This window comes from Bactrocera dorsalis, chromosome 2, assembly GCF_023373825.1.
Source record: "Bactrocera dorsalis isolate Fly_Bdor chromosome 2, ASM2337382v1, whole genome shotgun sequence".
NCBI lineage: Eukaryota > Metazoa > Arthropoda > Insecta > Diptera > Tephritidae > Bactrocera > Bactrocera dorsalis.
In genome coordinates this window covers 97,639,880-97,659,900 of record NC_064304.1, presented here as the reverse complement: position 1 = coordinate 97,659,900, position 20,021 = coordinate 97,639,880, and the positions used below count along the sequence as shown (strand labels likewise).

Genomic DNA, 20,021 nt, shown 5'->3' with positions numbered 1-20,021 from the left:
TTTTAATGGCGTCAATGGACTCATGACGCGGTCCACGGAAAGTATTTTTCGGGCGAATACGCTGGCTGAGCTATGACCCACGTTTCCTATTTAACAAAAAAACTGTGACAATCAAGCCAGGATATGCGGCGGTGTTGGTGAGAAATCAATGAATTATCTGCCCACAAATCTGACTATTTACGATGAATTACTTCAAGTAGACGTCTGTAAAAAGCCAAGTGGTATTTCTTACTAATTTTTCGACTCTGTGATTCTTGGTGAACCACACCACAGTACTCAAAGTACTTTTTTGGCCACCAATAACAATATTATTAGAAAGTTTCGACGTCATATTCATAAAATGATTAAAGTACCGATGGGTTTAACAAAGGGTTTTGGGTACTCTACAGGGTTTTCAAGCATCTCAACGCAGTTTTTCAAAGCATACCCAAGACATTAACCAAAATGTGTTCTTTTTCTTCTTCACTGACGTAGACATCGTTTACGCGGTTATAGCCGACTTAACAACAGCATGCCAGTCGTTTGTCCTTTTCGCTATGTGGCGGCAATTGGAGATTCCAAGCAAAGCCAGGTCCTTTTCCACCTGGTCTTTCCAACGGAAACATCCACCCTCTTCCGCTGCTTCTCTCGACGGATACTGCGTCGAATACTTTCAAAGCTGGAATGTTTTCGTCCATTCGGACGACATGACCTAGCCAGCGTGGCCAGTGTCTTTTACTGCGCTGAACTATGTACATATGTCAATGTCGTCGTATATCTCATACAACTTATCATTCCATCGAATGCGGTATTCGCCGCCGCCAATGCGCAAAGGGCCATAAATCTTCAGAACCTTTCTCTCGAAAACTAAAGGATGAAGTGAAAAACTAAAGGCGAGTTAAAGTGAGAGGCCGAAACATACCCTCCACAGGGTTTTGCGCTGGGTTTGGGACCCGCCCCGTAAAAACCGTCCCCAATGAACATCTATGGATGAGAGACCCCCCTTTTGATGATGACCATGGCAAACGCATTAAGGAACAAAAATGTGTTAGATTGGGTTAAAACATTGATCTTAAGAAGGATCTCACTTGGACAGCTTAGAACGTCAGTCCGTTCTGGTAGTTACAAACTCCAATAAACTGGAAATATAAGACACTTACAGATCGACAAAGTGCTTCAAGTCTGTCACAAATTCGTTAAGACGGCTAATATTAGTTTTGGCTATATCTTCTGATTCGCTGAAGGTAAGATTGTGGAGATGTTTCAATCTCAGTGTTGGAAAGGCGTGACTGGAGATCTCCATCTATCTCCATCCTACTCCATACAGCTTCAACAGCCAGCGTTCGACAAGATATTAAGCCTTACCACGTTCCCACGACAGTCGGGTTTACATAAACGAAACAGACCCATACATTTATCTGGGCAACGACTGTCAACTCGGCAAATTTCTGCCGCTACAACAGCAACAACATACTAAGCCTTACCCTAACAATTCCTACAATTACGACAAGTTGAACTTTGCTAAGGGCAAGTAGTTCAGTAGATCTCTTGCGTTGTGTGGAGTGGATCCATAGTAGATATTGAGATCCTCTGCTAACTCTCTGGTGCCAACACAACGATTTTCAAGCGCTATTTCCTTAACTTTTTCGAATGCATCGTCGTTAACAATTATGGATGGTCTCCTTCCTTTTTGCTTTGAGTCTCCAGATGCCCACTAAAATGCAATTACTTCGGAATTGATGTGTTGCCATGATGGATGGTCTCCTCGAAACACTTCCGGAACATTTTCAACGATTTCATAGCCGTAACTCCATCGGAAACATAAACTTTCAGATAAACTCGTTTTGCAATTGTTTTTTTTTCTTGTTTGAAATCGAAGAACAAACAATAATCTTCACAAATAAAGACTGCTCAACACACACTAATTGGCATATGGACATCAAATTTCACACGAAAATATAAAATATTACACTATTCTTAGTAAAAATTAATGGCCTCTTAAGCTTCTTCAAAGCCTATTAAGCCTATTTAAGTATTTTCATATCCTATTCTCTCCAGCAACTTGTATTAAGACATCGACTTCCCTTGGTGCCGTAAGAATACAAGTAATAACAAGTGAGTCCTTCAGATTTTAAGCTAAAATCAAGATGTGACTTCCCAAAAAAAGTTTACTAAAATTCGCGTTTTAATTGCCGGGTAAGTCAAAATCAAATTGCAATAACGTTTCCATTAATAAGCATTTAGACTGACTACTAAAGGTTCGGCAACTAAATAAGACTGAGTCCAGCAGCGAGTTTCGACGTAAACAAGCTCTGATAGTGGTAATCAGGTTTCGGCGTCAAGCATTATGTACCATACCCCCAACTTGAGTCACGATTTGATTGCAAGCCCGCAGTATGTGTGTAAGCGTGTAGCCAATATAAGCGCCAATGCTCTGATAAGGATACCGTGAAGATAGGGATAGTCGCGCGAAGTCAATTGATACGACATCGGACACTGATGACGAACGAAGGCGAGCATATGGTAGATTATAGTGGTTTTTTGTTGAAATCGGCTGAAATTAGTGCAATCCCAGCGTAGTCCAGAGCATTTATCGCTGCGCTTTGACGCGACGCCTTGTCTGGGCATGCACACATATCAAGACGATGAGCCGGCAATAGGGCTTCCGGCAACTGATATCTTCCAATGGGCGATCAGTCAATAGGCCAACCACTATCGGCTGAACGGATGATAGGGCTGTGAAGTGTCAGCCACTGTTAGTTTGTTATTGGCTGTAGCATGTATGTATGTATGTATGTATAAATACATATTTATTTACTTTTTAAAGGTGATATGAACTTTTGTGATAAGTTTTAATCAGGAATTGAGCACTGCGGTTTCAACATTGGAATTTGTATTAGTTATTTTATTTCAATTCGTAATGTTGTGTGCGCTCCATCGTCACTTAGTTAGTTGTTTGTATGGATGATAAAAATGAAAACGTGCTCGTTTTTTATAGATTCTTTTCCCGGGTGGTAGGCGGTCATAAGTGTTTGCTGTTAGTCGTTGGCGCACAGTAAGCAAAGTGGGTAGCGTCGCGCCGTGCTACCAAATAATTTAACTAGTATTTGTATGTGCTGATTCCGTTTAACGAGGCCAATCGTGTGTGTGAAGATTTATGTTGTTGTTGCGTGTGCTGCAGCCAGCTACATATCCTCGTGCTATTGGCATGCATATGTGTTACTGATTTCGAGTGGGAATTCGTGAGTGTTTAATCCCGGTTAGCCGCATGATTATTGAGCACACCGGGGTGTGAATGCGGCTGGTTGGGCGTGATGCTGTAAAACCGAACCTAATTTGTGGGTGTGACGTGGAAAACGCCTTTTTGCTCATGTTTGCATATTCATGCGAACATATCAAAGAACTTACGTATCTACGCACATATGTTGTATACTTTGATGGTTCGAGAGATTGCTTTCGTACCGCCATAAGTTATGCGAACGTTCATTTGTAGCTGTGTGAGTGTGTGCAAAGTTATGCTTCAATTTGCGTTGCAGGTAACGCGGTCTATTGGAATTCAGTGGCGGTTGACACAAACTCTAACTTTAACCCTTTATGAGGCACACGTTCACGTGGTTAGGTTGTACCAACACAGCTGTGGGGAAATGCCAATACGGCAGTCGAGCCAAATATACTGACGATGCGCAACGAAGTCAGTTGACAATTATTGCCAATAAACACCGTGTACGCCTTCTAAATGCGTTGTACATATGTAAATGTAGAAATGAAAAAAAATGTGTATGTGTATACTTGTATGCACATATGCATATGTGAATATTTGAAGCGGCTAGTATTGTATTTAAGCACTTTTAAAAGTGTACACGTGAAATATTTTGTTGCTATGTTACTTGGTGCCACAGTCGTTCGGATTTCTGCTTTGAGTCTCCAGATGCCCTCTAAAATGCAGTTACTTTGGAATTGCTGTGTCGACATGTGCTGGCGCTTAAGCCACAGAATTACCCGCAGACGCCCCCAATTATTGTGAAAAATGGAGAATTATGTGTAAATGTTTTGATTTAATGCATATAAATATGTCATACATACATATGCACATAAGTACATATATAATAAAGTAGGCACCTCTTCATTCGAACTTAAACTTGTGAAATTTAAAGCGTTTTTAGCGGTGGTTTCAGCTTTTTTCGAGCTTCCCAGCAGGGCAGAGAATTTTTGAATTAAAAAAATTAGTTTGAAAATTAAAATCAAGTTGCAATTGATAATTTTTTTAAACACAACATTTTTTAATTAAAGAATTGCACCCCTGCTACGAGTCATAAAATTAAATTTTTAATATCAAAATCAGAATTAACAAATAAAGAAGAGGTTAGTTCGGTTGCAAGCCGACATTTTATACTGTTGCAACTTGCAAGAATCAAAGCCAAGTACATACATTAAAATGTGAAACCAATCATAAAGAGTAAAGTCAGCCAGCCATGTTCGAAAATTCGGATATTAGTTATATAGGGGCTAGGTCAAGTTTTTGCTGAAATTTTTCTATTTTAGGCACAAAAATACACTTTTATGAGTAAAACGCGATCTCTTATTTTCATTGGAATAACTTACATATTGACCGATATATGCGGTACAAGTTTACCCCGAATTTCGAAAATCTTTATGTTAAGTATATGGGGGCTAAAGGAAGTATTAGTCCGATTCAACCCATTTTTGACGTACAGACATACCATTATAAGAGAAGGATTACCCTTAATTTCAGTTATATATCTCACACACTGACCGGCATATTCGATCAAAAGTCAACTATATGTACCGGAGACTAAATATTCGGTACCTAGGGGCTTAAAAAGATTTTATTGGATTTCAAAAATTTTTGATCATAAGGTGACACACACTAAAGACATTATTCGTGCAAAGTTTTATCCCGTTATATTCATTCTTCTTGATGTGTGTATTGGAAACTGAACGATTCAAGTGGAATTTGAAATTGCGCTATATGGAAGTAGGCGTGGTTATTGTTCGATTTCGTCCATTTTCACAATATGGCTTAAGATTGTAAGATGAAAGCCACGTACTAAATTCGGCCGAAAGAAGTGGTAGGTGCCACGCCCATCCGCTCCCATAAAGCTCTATCATTTCATCTTTGTTCTAAGACTTAATCCCTTTGCCGTTTTAGTTAATGATTTATCACGCTTTTAATAGTTTTTAACAGTACCGTTATATGGGGAGTGAGCGGGGTTATCCTCCTATTTTATCCATTTTAACACCATCGGTAAAAGTTGTAGTTCAAGTGGTTTAGGAGATACATATGCACATTTAACATGTTAGAGGGCGGGGCCGATTTTTCGACTTTCGCAAAAATCCAATGGCAGAAATAAATAAAAAAAAAGAAAACTCGCCACCAACCTTCCCTCCTAACTTCAACCCTTCCGTGAAAAGGCTAAATGTGCCTCAACTCCGTCGACTTCTCCCCCGGCACATATCAGAGTAGCTTAAAAAGTCGAAATTATTGTCAAAATCATTCCTTTGATCTTTACCTGAATACTTGGCCATTGTTGAAGAAGTTCGTGTAAAAATTTCAAGTCGACCTATCAAGCGATTTCGAGAAAAAATTTTCATTGACTCAGAAAACAGCGTTTTAAGCTTCGGGAGTCGATTGCACTAAGTTAAAAAGTACGTACAAGCTCGTTCATATCTCGCCAACAATTTGCTGGATAAATTTCAAATTCTCAAATACATGCAAAGTGGATATATGTGTAATCAATTTTTTTATTTACCAATGGATAAACTTAAACTGTATTCTCGAGACCAATATTATGTAGATATTAACGTTTTAAGCAAGCGGAACATTTTCCTTAGCTCTGATTTGGATCTGGCTGTGAGGTATGTATATATGTTTATGTATATTTTGACCTTGAACAACAGCGAAAGCATGACGTTGTTTAAGAAAAGCACTCCAATTAGTGTTTATGTACCATTTGGTGTAATATGCTAAATGTACGGAACAACACAACTACAAAGAAACGGGCATGTAAGTAAGGCAACAAATATGAAGGACATAGTGACTAAACGAAAACATAAAACAAAGGCCTTCTCGTCCGTATTTAATAAAACAAAAGATGTGAAAATATTGTACATATAACAATACAGCAGAAATCAAAAACATATACCGCAAAAACAAAAAAGTTTAAAATGTTTAAATAAAACAGAAAATAAAGCCGAAAAATAGCATACAAATAGCTGAGTAAAAGTAAATTAATGAATCACAACATGCGGCACACACACGCTCCAACTATTTTGTGTGGATACGACTCGAGGGTGTTCGTCAAAGAAAAATACAAAAAAAATAAAGAAACGTAACAACACCAAGGCAAACAAGAGCAAACCAAACCAAATAAACGAATTAATTGTAAGTGAAGTTCCAGAAAAGAAAGAATGTGTTCATAAGCATGTTTGGCTGGGTTCACACACGAAGTGTTTATCGAGAACTTCTCTTCTACGGTTGCACATTGGCATTGTGTTCATACGAACAATTTTTTGCAAGCAATCTCATAACATTTGTGAAATTTTTCTACGCATGATATTACGGAAATCAAAAATTTGTTTCAATACTTTCCTTTCTTCCACATACTTCATTAGATTACTAGAAGATTTCTGTTTCTGTACCGTGAACTCGGTAACATCTTTGTATATTAAGTATATTAAGGAGTTACATGGGTTTCCTCGGGTAAAAATGAGTAATTACTCAACAATTTTTTTCTTATATAAAAAATGAAATATTTTATTAGAATTTTTCATTGTTACAAACTTATGTACACTATTAGCAAAGGAATTCTGAAATTTTTGGAAAACTAATATTTTAAACTCGGTCATTGCGATGCCATTTTCGTTGACCCGCGTTGGCAGCATAACTCTTTATAGAATCATCTAAAGTGAAAAATATGTATTTTAGTTCAAGCCTAAACTTAGAATTTGGACGAAGGAAAAATACTATGAAAATTGAACTTTTAGACATTAAAAAAAAAACGAAAAATTCAGTGAAAATTTCGTCACATTTTTTTCAAATATTTGTAATCGAAAAAAAAATCCTTCGTCCAAGTCTTTAAGAATTGTAACTCAAAGAACTGTGTAAAATTTCTGTGAGTTGCCGCAACAAAAGTATCCTAGTATCAACCACCACTTATGTGTATTCATCCATATATACGCATATGTAAGAGAACACACCTAAATATCTATAGGCATGTTTACTAATTTCGTATATATTCGTTTACGACGTGCGCATGCTTACACGCTTATATGCATGTATCGAGTGTCATGAAGAAGAATATACACACATACATATGTACATAGGGATAACTAAGTACTTGAACATTTTATAGGAAAGAATTTTTAGGAATATTGCTGAAGTAACCCCAACAACCACAATAATTAGCACATAGCGGCCGCATACTTATGCACTCACGTACGCCTGCGCATTGGCTCAACGAGCATTGAGTGCGACGCCTGCACGTGTCGCCTCTACCTGTGGTCATTAACTATGTTTATCGGTTATTTGCCAGGATATGTCAGGTTCGCTTTCCATTTCATTTGTCCTCCGTCACTTGTGCCGATCTATTTGTCTGACCGTCAACGCTGTTTGCTCACTAAACGCTCGCCCCGTCATAGTTAATTGACGTTTGTGTGTCTTGCAATGCGTTGTTTGTTGTTATTACTTAAACAAGACAACAAAAGCAGTGTCCTTTTGTTTTTGCATGTTAGTGGACCTGTATGTGGCAAATGCAGGAAACAAGTAATAAATGGCAGAAATTAAGTGGTGACGACTTGCCTGAATGCAATGACCTAACTAGTATTTTATCTCATTGAAAAGTCAGTAGCTAATAAAACCCCAAATTGTTGTTAATTATAAAGGATTTGCCGTAAAGTCATTGCTTTTGGTACGGAAACATTTTGTGATTGGTTTGTAAAGAAGTGTGCACAAAGTGTTCTTATGAATCATTGCCTGGAATTTGTGAGTTGCACTATTAAAGCCCAGTTCCGATTTTCATGACTAATTTCCTATAATTTATTTTCTTTTTAAGTGGATATATATAGAAACGTACGAGTACTATTTATTCGTATGAAATAGAGAGCTCTTAATAAATATTCTTAGAGACCATTTCCAGAATTTTCATTAGCTTTGCTTTTTTTTAAAAATAAAACAGAGATTATTTAAGTAAATTAAATTCCGTAAAAATGTATTATTATTTTTCATTGATTGAAAAAAGTGTAAAAACAATCTGACTAGCAAGTGGTTATAACCCCTTAAGGCTCAAGCTATTTTGGTTAAGACAGCTCTAACAGGCTTCACATGTGCTCACTCACTCACTGCAAGCATATTATATAACGGGGGTTTCAATAGGAACGCTTCAAAAGTAGACCGATAGGGACAGCAAACGACGCCATATTTTTTTCCTCTCTTTTGACATTTCCCTTCAGTAAGTTTGCTTTTTCATCATGGAAAGATTACTATCGAAATTCGGAGTTAGTGGTCTTAACTTTAAGAGCGCTACGTCCAATTTATGGTCATCATAATCGTCGTGTCACATCAACAATTGAACTTCTAGTGGAAAAATTTGAATCCACCGGTACAGTACAAAATCTTCCCTTGCGAGTGAGACAAAGAAATGCTCGTAGTATCGAGAATATTGCTGCCGCTAGCGCATCAATTGAGGAAGACCCAAATCAGTCTCTCACACATCGTTCTCAAGTGTTAGGCATTTCTGTGACTCGATGTGGTGAATTGTGCGAAAAGATCTTGGCCTACGTCCTTACAAGAGCAAATTGACGCAAGAACTGAAGCCGCTTGAGCACCAGAATCATCGTATGTTCGTGAATTGGGCTGAGCAACAATTTGAAAATGATCCGGATTTTCTTCTTCAGTGATGAGGCTCTTTTCTGGCTGAATGGCTTCGTCAATAAGCAAAATATGAGTTATTGATCAGGCAGCAATCCACACATTTATGTGGTTTACGGGCCGGCGGCGTTATTGGGCCATACTTCCTCCATGATGATCAAGACAGGCACGTTACTGTGAATGGTAATCGCTACTGCTAATGATAGTCGAATATTTTTGGCCCGAATTAGATGAATGGGTCACAAGCCACACAACGAATGTCACAATCGATTTATTGAAAACATAGTTTGATGAACGAGTTATCTCATGAAATGACCCTGTCAAGTGCGATTTGATGCCATTAGACTTTTTCCTGTGGGGCTACGTAAAGTCTATGGTCTATGCCAATAAGCCAGCGACGATAGATGAACTTCGTAAGGATATCGAAGGTGAATCTGCAACAGTATCGGTCGATTTTTGTTTGAAAGCCGTCGGAAATCGGGCTCAACGTACGGACTTCTGCAAGCGTGCCCGTGGTGGGCGACGATTAACAGTCAGAGATCTTACTGGCATCGTTAGAATATCGGAAGGATCAGTGAAAATCATTTTGAGGGTTCATTTGTGCCTGAGAGAAGTTAAAGCACGATTTTTTTCGTAAAACAACGTCGCACTAAAGTCTGTCGAACAATGCTTTCCGACTACCAGGATGTCATGAAACGTATTATTACTGGCGATAAGTCTCGCATTCATGTTACGACCCGGAAAAGGGTCATCAATCGGCCGAATATCGTGAAAAAGTGAGCCAAAGTCGAAAAAGCCAAGTCAAAGCGGGTCGATAATGCTATGCGACGGTGCATTGATTCTTCGTGAGTTTTTCGCCAAATTTTCAACAAATATCGTGCCGCAACAACCGTATTCGCCCGATTTAGCTCTATGTGATTTCTGGCTATTCAGCAAACTCGAACGATCGCTTCGAGAAAACAGTTTTGTGTCAATTGAAGACGTGAAACGTGAATAGCTACGGCTATGGTTACGACTATTCCGGAAATTAACTTTAACAACTGTTTCGAGGATTGGAAAAAATGTTGCCACAAGTTTATTGGGGCCAAGTGGGATGACTTTGAGTGGGACGACATAGATTTTGAAGCATAAATTAAGAATTTTAGAATTATGAACAAAGTCTTACTACCTTTTGCTCATAGTAGTATTTACATACATATAACTTATGTATATTCAGAATTGAACTACTTCTTCGATTAAACTTCATGGCGTCGCCATTTTAATAAATGGAAAAATATAATATATTATATACACACATGTACATACACATTATTTAAAAGTATTTCTTGCTTATATGTTATTTTCAAGTGAATAATTGAATTAAATTCTTATTCGCGTGAAAAAAAAATCTTAAAAAATATTATACAAGCATTATAAATCACTTTGTTTTGCAACAGCCAGTCGCCTGTTGCCTGCCTCTGCGCAGCTCGGCTTATTAAAACGCTTACAGTTCAGTACAGTTCATTTCAAGCAACTAAATGCGAGTATTAAAATGAAATATAAAATACATATTCATATTTTATTAAATATGAATATATTTTTTCAAGTAATTTTGTTTGTATGTGTATTTAAAAGCAATTGTTTTTGTTGAACTTTGACAGGAAATCGCCCGACAAATAAGTTTAATACGAAAGCAAGCGCCTTTAAATGTATGTATGTATGTATTTACATATATACATACAAATATAGCAATGCACATAACTGTGTGTTTGTTTGCGGGTATATACTGCGCTAGTGGCAAGCACAATGTTACAATTTCTTTTGTTCCCCAAGCCCAACCGAAGCAAAAAGGCGAATCACTTAAGCTTCACTAAAGCCTGGACGGTTATGATTCTTTAAAAATACTGTATTTATACACTTTGTGGTGATAAGCTCAAACTTGCGACCAGCAATTATTATACTGCGCTTATGTATGCCTATACACACATACCGACAGATGTATTTACACTTGTAGTACACATAAACTCACTATACTATTGATATGTATGTTGGCAGTGACGTAGAGAAAGGAATAGGTGCTGTAAATTCCACTCTAGGAGATCTAGAAAGTCTAATAATGCATAAAATAGAGATAAAAATATGTAATATTGAGTACCGAAATACCAAAAATTATTCCTAAAAATCCTGGGAGTTCGAATTAAGCGGTTACATGGGTTTACGGGTTTCAAAAATCGATTTTTTTATTCTTATTAAATTTTATAAATCCTTTAAAATATTGTCCTAAATTTTCAAGTTGTTCCGAATAATAGTTTCGGAGCTACAGCCGTGAGAGCTTGTGCGCTCGAGGCTAGGTGCGTCGTCTATAAACGCCTTTCTCGAAAAATTTTCGTATTTTTGTAAAAGTGTCTGCCAAAAATCCAATTTTCAGTTTTTTCTTTCCTTTGTCCAAGTTCTAAGTTGAGATTTTTAATAAAACACGAGTTTTTTCACTTTAGATGATCCTCTAAGGAGTTATGCTGCCAACGCGGGTGTATCTTTTTTCCCAGGGGCACCTGAAATGGCGTCGGAACGACTGAATTTAATATCTTTTTTACAAAAATTTCAGAATTTCTTTGTTAATACTGTATGTTTGTAAAAATAAAAATTCTAATAAAATATTAAATTTTTTTATGAGAAAAAAATTGTTGAAAAAAGGCTGTTTTTTACCCGAAGAAACTCATGTAACCCCTTAAATATTTCAGTTCCACAGCCGGTGGAAAGGATTTTTTTTATAACCTCATGTACATATATGTATATGTACATATATGCCATATAGTATATTTTCCAATGTGCATGCAAATATGTATGATGGGGCATTCGGTTGACTTGTTGCTACATAATATTTATTGTACATATGTAAGTAAAAGCAAGTATGTGGTATGTGTGGTTAATGCCTTGTGGTATTGTGACCGTCTTATGCGTTATTATTTACAACTTTTCCATGCTATTATGGCACCGACGAATGTTATAAATACAAAAATTAATTTTCATATTTAAATATAGTATATTTGAGTACCAAGGCGTGCTGTGGTTTATGGCAAAAAAGTTGCTATGAAAAATATTACACCAACGGCGTTTTAGTCCTCAGTTAGTCGATATAATGACTGTATAATTTTAAAATTTTTCGAGAAAAAAATCGATTACTTTCTTATTATAGTGTATTATGGCTTTTCTAATGCATGTTAGACATGTATGTACATACAGTTAGAAGACCGAAAAAAGCAAATTTTCCATTTTTTTTTCTGAAAAAACTTTAAAATTTAATGATCCAAAATTTTGTACATATATTATGTTATTTAAAAATATTTATTTGGAAGGAACTACAGCGGACTCCGGGAGCTCCGGGATGAGGCATTTTGAAAAAAAAATTGCATTCCCCTGATCTTGTAACCGATGTCCAGGAAGACCTCCGGAAAAGGGAATATGAATCTGACGAGAGTTTTTTGTTTATGTTAAGCCCAAAAGCAAAAAAAAAACAATAGATGAAGATACATATGTCTTGATCGAATGAATAGTAAATATTTTGATGTTTGATAATATGTAATACATGTATATATTTAAATATATAATATAAACTCAAAAATTCTGCTCTTCAAAAAAATCGATTGCTTGAAAGCTTAAGAAAACAATTAATAATATTACAACTTGTATTTGAGTGCTGCAAGCAAGTACATTAATTTTGTTGACCCACAGTCAATAAAAGTTGCCGACATACATAAGTACCTTCCGACCAGTATAAAAATCCAGCATAATTAGAATTTAATGTCCCACAAACAAAGTTTTTAATACTCTATGTATAAGACTGTACACTTGACAAGCATTTTTCTCACCATTCTGTGGGGCCACCCAATGGTGCGCCGCTTTGTTCAACAGCCATGACTTCAATTACCGAAAAGCATATACAGTGCCCGCAATGGTTAACTAAGACAATACCTGTCCGAACTAATCGACTTACGAGCATTTTAAAGTCAATGGGACGCGCCTTTTGAAATGTTTACAACGAATGCGTAGAGTCAAGTGCTTCATGCTTGCCTACTTCTAGGCAGATAAGCGTACATAATGTAAAGGCAGTTAGATGACATATCTATGTAGATATATACATACATATATATATACACAAATATATAGTGTATTTAAATGTGCACTTCGAATGCGAATAGAACTTTATCAGCTTGGATATACATATGTACACACGCTTATTTATGTAATGAGAACGTAGTCAAAACGGTAAATGACCTTTACCGTATGCGCTAATTTTATATGGAATGTTTTTATACTTATTCGTAACCATGTGTGTATTTTTGTTTCTTGTGGTTGTGGCTTTTAATGTCGTGAAGGTTTATAGTTAGAAAAGCGGCATGCATTTCCGAAAATTTTAGACAAATTTAAAATGAAAAGAAAAAAAAAATATAAGTATATATATATATAACGGGTGATTTTTTTGAGGTTAGGATTTTCATGCATTAGTATTTGACAGATCACGTGGGATTTCAGACATGGTGTCAAAGAGAAAGATGCTCAGTATGCTTTGACATTTCATCATGAATAGACTTACTAACGAGCAACGCTTGCAAATCATTGAATTTTATTACCAAAATCAGTGTTCGGTTCGAAATGTGTTTCGCGCGCGTGTTTTGTTCAGCGATGAGGCTCATTTCTGGTTGAATGGCTACGTAAATAAGCAAAATTGCCGCATTTGGGGTGAAGAGCAACCAGAAGCCGTTCAAGAACTGCCCATGCATCCCGAAAAATGCACTGTTTGGTGTGGTTTGTACGCTGGTGGAATCATTGGACCGTATTTTTTCAAAGATGCTGTTGGACGCAACGTTACGGTGAATGGCGATCGCTATCGTTCGATGCTAACAAACTTTTTGTTGCCAAAAATGGAAGAACTGAACTTGGTTGACATGTGGTTTCAACAAGATGGCGCTACATGCCACACAGCTCGCGATTCTATGGCCATTTTGAGGGAAAACTTCGGACAACAATTCATCTCAAGAAATGGACCCGTAAGTTGGCCACCAAGATCATGCGATTTAACGCCTTTAGACTATTTTTTGTGGGGCTACGTCAAGTCTAAAGTCTACAGAAATAAGCCAGCAACTATTCCAGCTTTGGAAGACAACATTTCCGAAGAAATTCGGGCTATTCCGGCCGAAATGCTCGAAAAAGTTGCCCAAAATTGGACTTTCCGAATGGACCACCTAAGACGCAGCCGCGGTCAACATTTAAATGAAATTATCTTCAAAAAGTAAATGTCATGAACCAATCTAACGTTTCAAATAAAGAACCGATGAGATTTTGCAAATTTTATGCGTTTTTTTTTTAAAAAAAGTTATCAAGCTCTTAAAAAATCACCCTTTATATATATAAACAATTATTATAAAAACAGTAATTTTTCTAGCATGAAAGGGTATACAAAGATCTTTATATTCATTTGAAACGATCAGTTCGTATGACAGCTATGTGCTATAGTGGTCCGATCTGAACAGTATATTTAGGAAACGTAGCATTTTCTTGGACAATAAATCATGCCAAATTTGGGCAAGATATCTTATCAACTAAAAAAGTTTTCTTTATAAGCACTCGATTTCGACCGATCAGTTTCTATGACAGCTATATGCTAAAGTTGTCCGTTCTTAAAAATATTATCGGAGATTATAGCATGGCCTTGAAAAATAGTCCGTGACAAATTTCGTGAAGATATCTTGTCAAATAAAGAATAATCTATATAAACAGTCAATTTTGACCCATCAGTTTCTAGGCCAGGTATATGCCACCGTGGTTCGATCTAAAAAATACTACCGGTCATTATAGCATGATCTCTATATATAATGATTTGAAATCGATAACTTTGACAAAATTAGCAGCTTCTTGAGGAGAAAGCAACGTGTGCAAAACTTTAGTTTGGCATCTCATCTTTGACATATTATATATAAGGACGGACTAAATCAACTCCGCTCATCATTTATTTATATAATTTATTTAATTTATGGGGTCTCCGCTACTTCCTTCTGGCTGTTCCATGTTTCGTGGCCAACTTAATACCCCAATAGAATATAATAAGTTTATAATTGCTAGTAAATTTTTTTTTGATTTTTTTGTAGTAGAAAGTGTGAATAGCAAAAAATATGTTTTTCAAGCGCGCACAATAAATCATCAATGACGCATGTTAAAGTGTCAACTACGCCAGGATACTCAACTACATTTGTAGTTATGTCCATGTAAATGTATGCGCATGCGCAGACGCAGATTACTCTCTCGAGAGGTGCGTTGCATTCGTGCATGTTTGCCAGTCAATCGTTTGATTTATTATAAGTACGAAAGGATAATGTGCTGCTGTTGGTTGTTTGTTGTGGATTTGTTGTCGTTGGATTAGTTGTTTGTTTGGTTAGGTTAATTGTCAAACTTCACACTTGAGCTGAGATTACCGCTGAAGCATGGTAGTGGTCACATGGTCACACGATGGTATAATTATATATGTACATATGATATAAATATGTATATGTTGAATTCGATATATATATGTATATACAAACATATGTGTGCTATTAGTAATGTATTTGCAGTATGAAAATCTAGACCACAAAGTCTCGATATGCAAATACAGCTGTGTGTACCCCAATAGGTAAGTTGTGTATTCGTATCTACGTACGTATGTGAAATTTCTTTTGCTGAGAATATAGTTTTTTAGTTAACATTTTAACGATTTTGCTTTAGTTATGTAATACAAATCGTTTTTTATGTCGCATTTTTAAGCCAACTCAAAATTTTTATATGTCCCCAGAGTGTGCCACATTTAATATTTTATGTATATGTGCAAAGATATATACATACATATACACGTTTATGTGCTGTGGCTGTTCATATATGAGCTGTGATTTTTTTAACTCTTGCTCGTCTAGCAAAATCTCACTGAAGTTCAGTAAGAGGATATATGTTTTGACATATTTATGGCTGAAGCCAGGCGTTAACGCCTCGTGAAAAGACACTTCATGAGTCTAGGAACATACATGCATACGTTTGTACATACAGACACACGTTCATACATACATAACATTCATAATTGTCTAAGAATTGTACTTATATCTGCACTTGGTCATATGTTAGGGTCTGCCTTTTTATGTAGATGAAATAAGTATTTGGTAGTCGAAAAAGTCTTTTCGTATTTCTAATCAAACTTCAACTTATTTTTTTTTACATATATTTATACTAATAAATAAATAAACAAATATGTACCATTTTGGCCGACCACTTTTTGCCATTTTTCAGCTAGAGACATTATTCCATCAGTGTAAAACTTTCACCAGTGGAAATTGAAAGTTCGAAATTTCCAGAACGGAAGCGAGCGAACCACTGTTGTGCTACACGAACTGATACAACATGGTCTCCGTAAACTTCACAAATTTCATTGCTGGCTTGTGTTTTCCCTTTTTTATATAAAAATTCCAAAATATAGAGAATTTCTCCATTATTTTCACTAATTTTGAACAGCTATAATTTATTTTTAACTTTTCCGAATTTTTATATTCTTTCGGGTAAACGAAGCTTGAAATCTTACCTTTCCAGCACTACATGGCATTACACAATGTGAGTGGTAGCACAGGAGATACAAGTATATGACTGCAACGACATCTACTGACAAAATACGAAAATACTTTTTCGACTACCCAATATTATATTTTATTACGAGTATCTATATTCCTTACAGCTTGTACTCATACATGTAAGCCAGCTGAGGATCAATTTTAAACCATTGCACACATGTACCATAATTTTAGATTTCGGTTCGAGTAAAATTTGTATCTAAGATGCGCCGCTTGTTCATCACCCAACTATACATAGTTCTATTCTCTCTTGCATTTCAAATCAAAAACTCCGTACCACCCTAATTCTGAAGTATTGTTATATGAGTACATGTATATATACTTATATATATTACATAAGATCTGCACTTGTGCGCACTTATGCACTTGCGTGCAGCGTCAGCTCCTTTGAACAACGAGGACGAGCTGTAAAGTGTCATTGGCGATATGCTTAAACGCTTGCTCATATCTCATGTCACGTTGACGTATTTATGCGTTTTCCTGTGATTGTATTTAGTACATATTGGAATTTAGGTTTTAGATTGCAAATGTAAACGCCAGTAAAACAAAAAATGAGCCTCAAATAAATTCTCGTATTTATTATTTTATGAAGAGCTAAAAATTTTATATTGAGGTTTTTCAAACGAAACTGAAATTATGGGTTAATGCAGCGCGAGTGGACAAAGAACTGAAAACCTGTGGTTTCAAATGAGACTATATTTATATTTTGTACAAGGACATTAGCCGCAAACATGCGGTTAAAAATTCGTAGTGCCATATGAAGAACGTGAAATGCACGGTATTTACATTAGAAACGGTACTTTAGAATGATATATCTGAGAAAACATAAGCAAAGCTCTCTGTTAAATGATAAACATAAATTTGGAATATGAAATTAATGCTAAATGTGAAATTAATTGCCTGCCAGAGAAAAAGTCGTGGCCGACGATCAACTCCAGCCTAGTAAACAAAGCAAGTACAGCGTTTAGTTCACTGGCAGAACTCAAATCGATTTGAGTTCTCTGTCATAGGAACATTTTTGACAACGAAAACGCAGACGAGTTGGCTAAATCAGGAGCCTCTCTAGACGAATCCGAGGCAGAGACAATAGCCGTAGCTGCAAACTCGATGGGAGCAGGGAAACCATTCTACACTTTCTCTCTTAGTGCCCAGCTCTATCAAAATCAGACTTCGAACTTTTGGAACTCAACAAAATTAGCCATTAGCAAAGCTTTGAATGTCTATTTACGAAAAAGATAACGAAGATGGGTAAGGAGTTTCATTGAGGGCACCAAATGGTTTGAACACAACAATAGAATGTGATATTAGATTATAAAGTGTTAAAGTATCAAAATGGCGTTTCTCCAGATAATATCTACCACTAATTAAGCACGAAGGGGCAGCACCATTACTCTCCATAACTCTCCATAACTATATTCATTTAGCCCAGAAAAGTTCCCTTAGCGGAACCGAATAACAGAACTAACACTAATGCAACAGCGGATTTATCACTACAAGGATATGATGTAGTTTTACCAGAATTGTTGAAATGCAGCGTCGGTCCACTCCAGGATGGCCCTTCCTTTGTCCAAAGTAACATAGCAAGGCGAGTAACAGGCATAGGCGAGGCTGGGTCTCCATCCAATTTGGCGAAGAGCGCTTCAAGCGGTTTCAGATCCATAGCTTTCCTCTACAGCATTATCTGCTCCCGGGGGCTGCTCCGATTAATGTGCACATTGATTAGTTGCCTCTTGGCTTGCTCGGTGGTCGCTGCTGTTTTGCTGTTGATGAAAATATTCCTGAAATATATTCGAGGAATAGTACCGGATAAAAATTCGGGTCCGTTCCGGTTACTTTTATCCGACTACTGAGAACGGCTGGTCGCTGTCGTCATGAACGTGATATTCGTCGATATTCCTTTCGCTACGCTCGTTTATTTGGCTCTCAGATTCACATGCAGCAGACAGCTGCCTTTTAAACACAATCTTCTCCGCGATCCGGGCGAATCTCGGTTTCGTGGATGTAAATTGCAGTCGCGATGCATAGTAAACCCGTCTTTTCTAATTTTTTTCTATAGCCCAAGTCAACCTTTCCATGAAACACACATGACACTGTGCCCATGACACCTCCACGTTGTAAAGCGGGTTTGGCAGTAGCACTATAACCAGCAAGAACTGCTTCCTTCACATCAGAGTTTTAACCGCTGGTGACATAGAAATTAGGCTCACTGTGTTCGTCGGGGGGAGAAGTGGCTGTTATATTTTGGACTGATATTTCAAGCGAATTTTTCCATCGCTGACTTCCATGTTTAGTTTTATTTTCAGGGAGCTTCTACTCCACCTGCCTCATTAACAATGATAGATATAAATCTCAATTCCTCAGGATCATAAGCAAAGTATTACCAGGAAGAGAAGGTTCGCACCTCTCTGAGCAGTCCCAGGGTCTAGAAACTTGCCCAGTTGCCAAGCCATGACCTACACGATGAATTATAGCGCTCCAGTGAGAAATATATAATTTTTCTCATTCCTTTTCTTTGAAGAAAAAAAATTAGAAAATTCGCAACCTTGCTCGGAGGCATACTCTTCTACTAGGTGCGATAGTTGAAAAGGAGGCAAACTGGATTGTGTTTTCATCTTATATGATATTATATTTTTTATACATATGCATAAAAGAGAATGAGAAATGAGTCATATATGTATATAACCACTTATGTACATGTCGGATTATGTCTTGTGGCATAAATGTACATACATTACACTTACACGTATGTACGTATATGTATGTTATCGTTTAAATTTATAATTATGGACTTGCTTTGCTGTAAGTAAATTTATGCCTCTTTGTATTTCCTTATCAATTCGTGTTCAAGTATGCTTGGCAACACTTCAAGTACTCAGTAACCCTTTTCATTGAACATTAATATGCTGCAACTATGCCGTTATTTCCATATGCATTTAAGTACTAGTCGTAGCTCAAGGGCCTGCGGTTTGACGCCTTCTCACTAATAGCCGAGATGATTGAATGCAAGTATTCATAAATACTATTATCAGCATCGTTATCAAGTAGTAAATTAGACAATTAATTCTACTGGTTTAAGATTTTTGATAACAATTTTCTCGCGCATTCATTCATTTGAAGTGAAAACAATTATTGTTTGGAGAGGACAAGTGGATTTCCTTCCATTATACTATATATGTATATAGTAAAGCAAGTGTAAATATGTAAGAAGACATATGCTTCATATGTGTGGAGCAAAATGTTGATTTGTATTGTATTTTAGTATATTTGAATATGAATGTACATGTATTTATGTGGTGAATGCATAAGGGGTCATATCCACTTGCAAGTAAGAAACAATTTTTAATGACATTTTTTTGAAAAGTCATTTTATTTTATACTAATAAAAATGTGAATTTGCTATATTTTATGTATTTTTTATTTTTAAAATTTTTGGATTACCTTGTTTCCATAGCTGATCTCCAGGACGATCTCCGAAAACAGGTGTCTGGCGGTGAGAAATAATTTTCTGCTTAAAATTATTTGAAATTCGG

At 36.6% G+C, this 20,021-nt stretch overlaps 1 protein-coding gene across 1 annotated transcript in view; it reads right to left on the bottom strand.

The window, feature by feature from the left end:
* LOC125776174 (probable basic-leucine zipper transcription factor R) overlaps nucleotides 1–18,151 on the bottom strand; it is a 20,480-nt gene extending 2,329 nt beyond the window's left edge. Inside the window, exon 1 of the mRNA XM_049447074.1 lies at nucleotides 17,958–18,151. Within this exon, the coding sequence (XP_049303031.1) occupies nucleotides 17,958–18,151 (194 nt within the window). The remainder of the gene's footprint in view (nucleotides 1–17,957) is intronic.
* Between the last annotated feature and the right edge of the window lie 1,870 nt (nucleotides 18,152–20,021).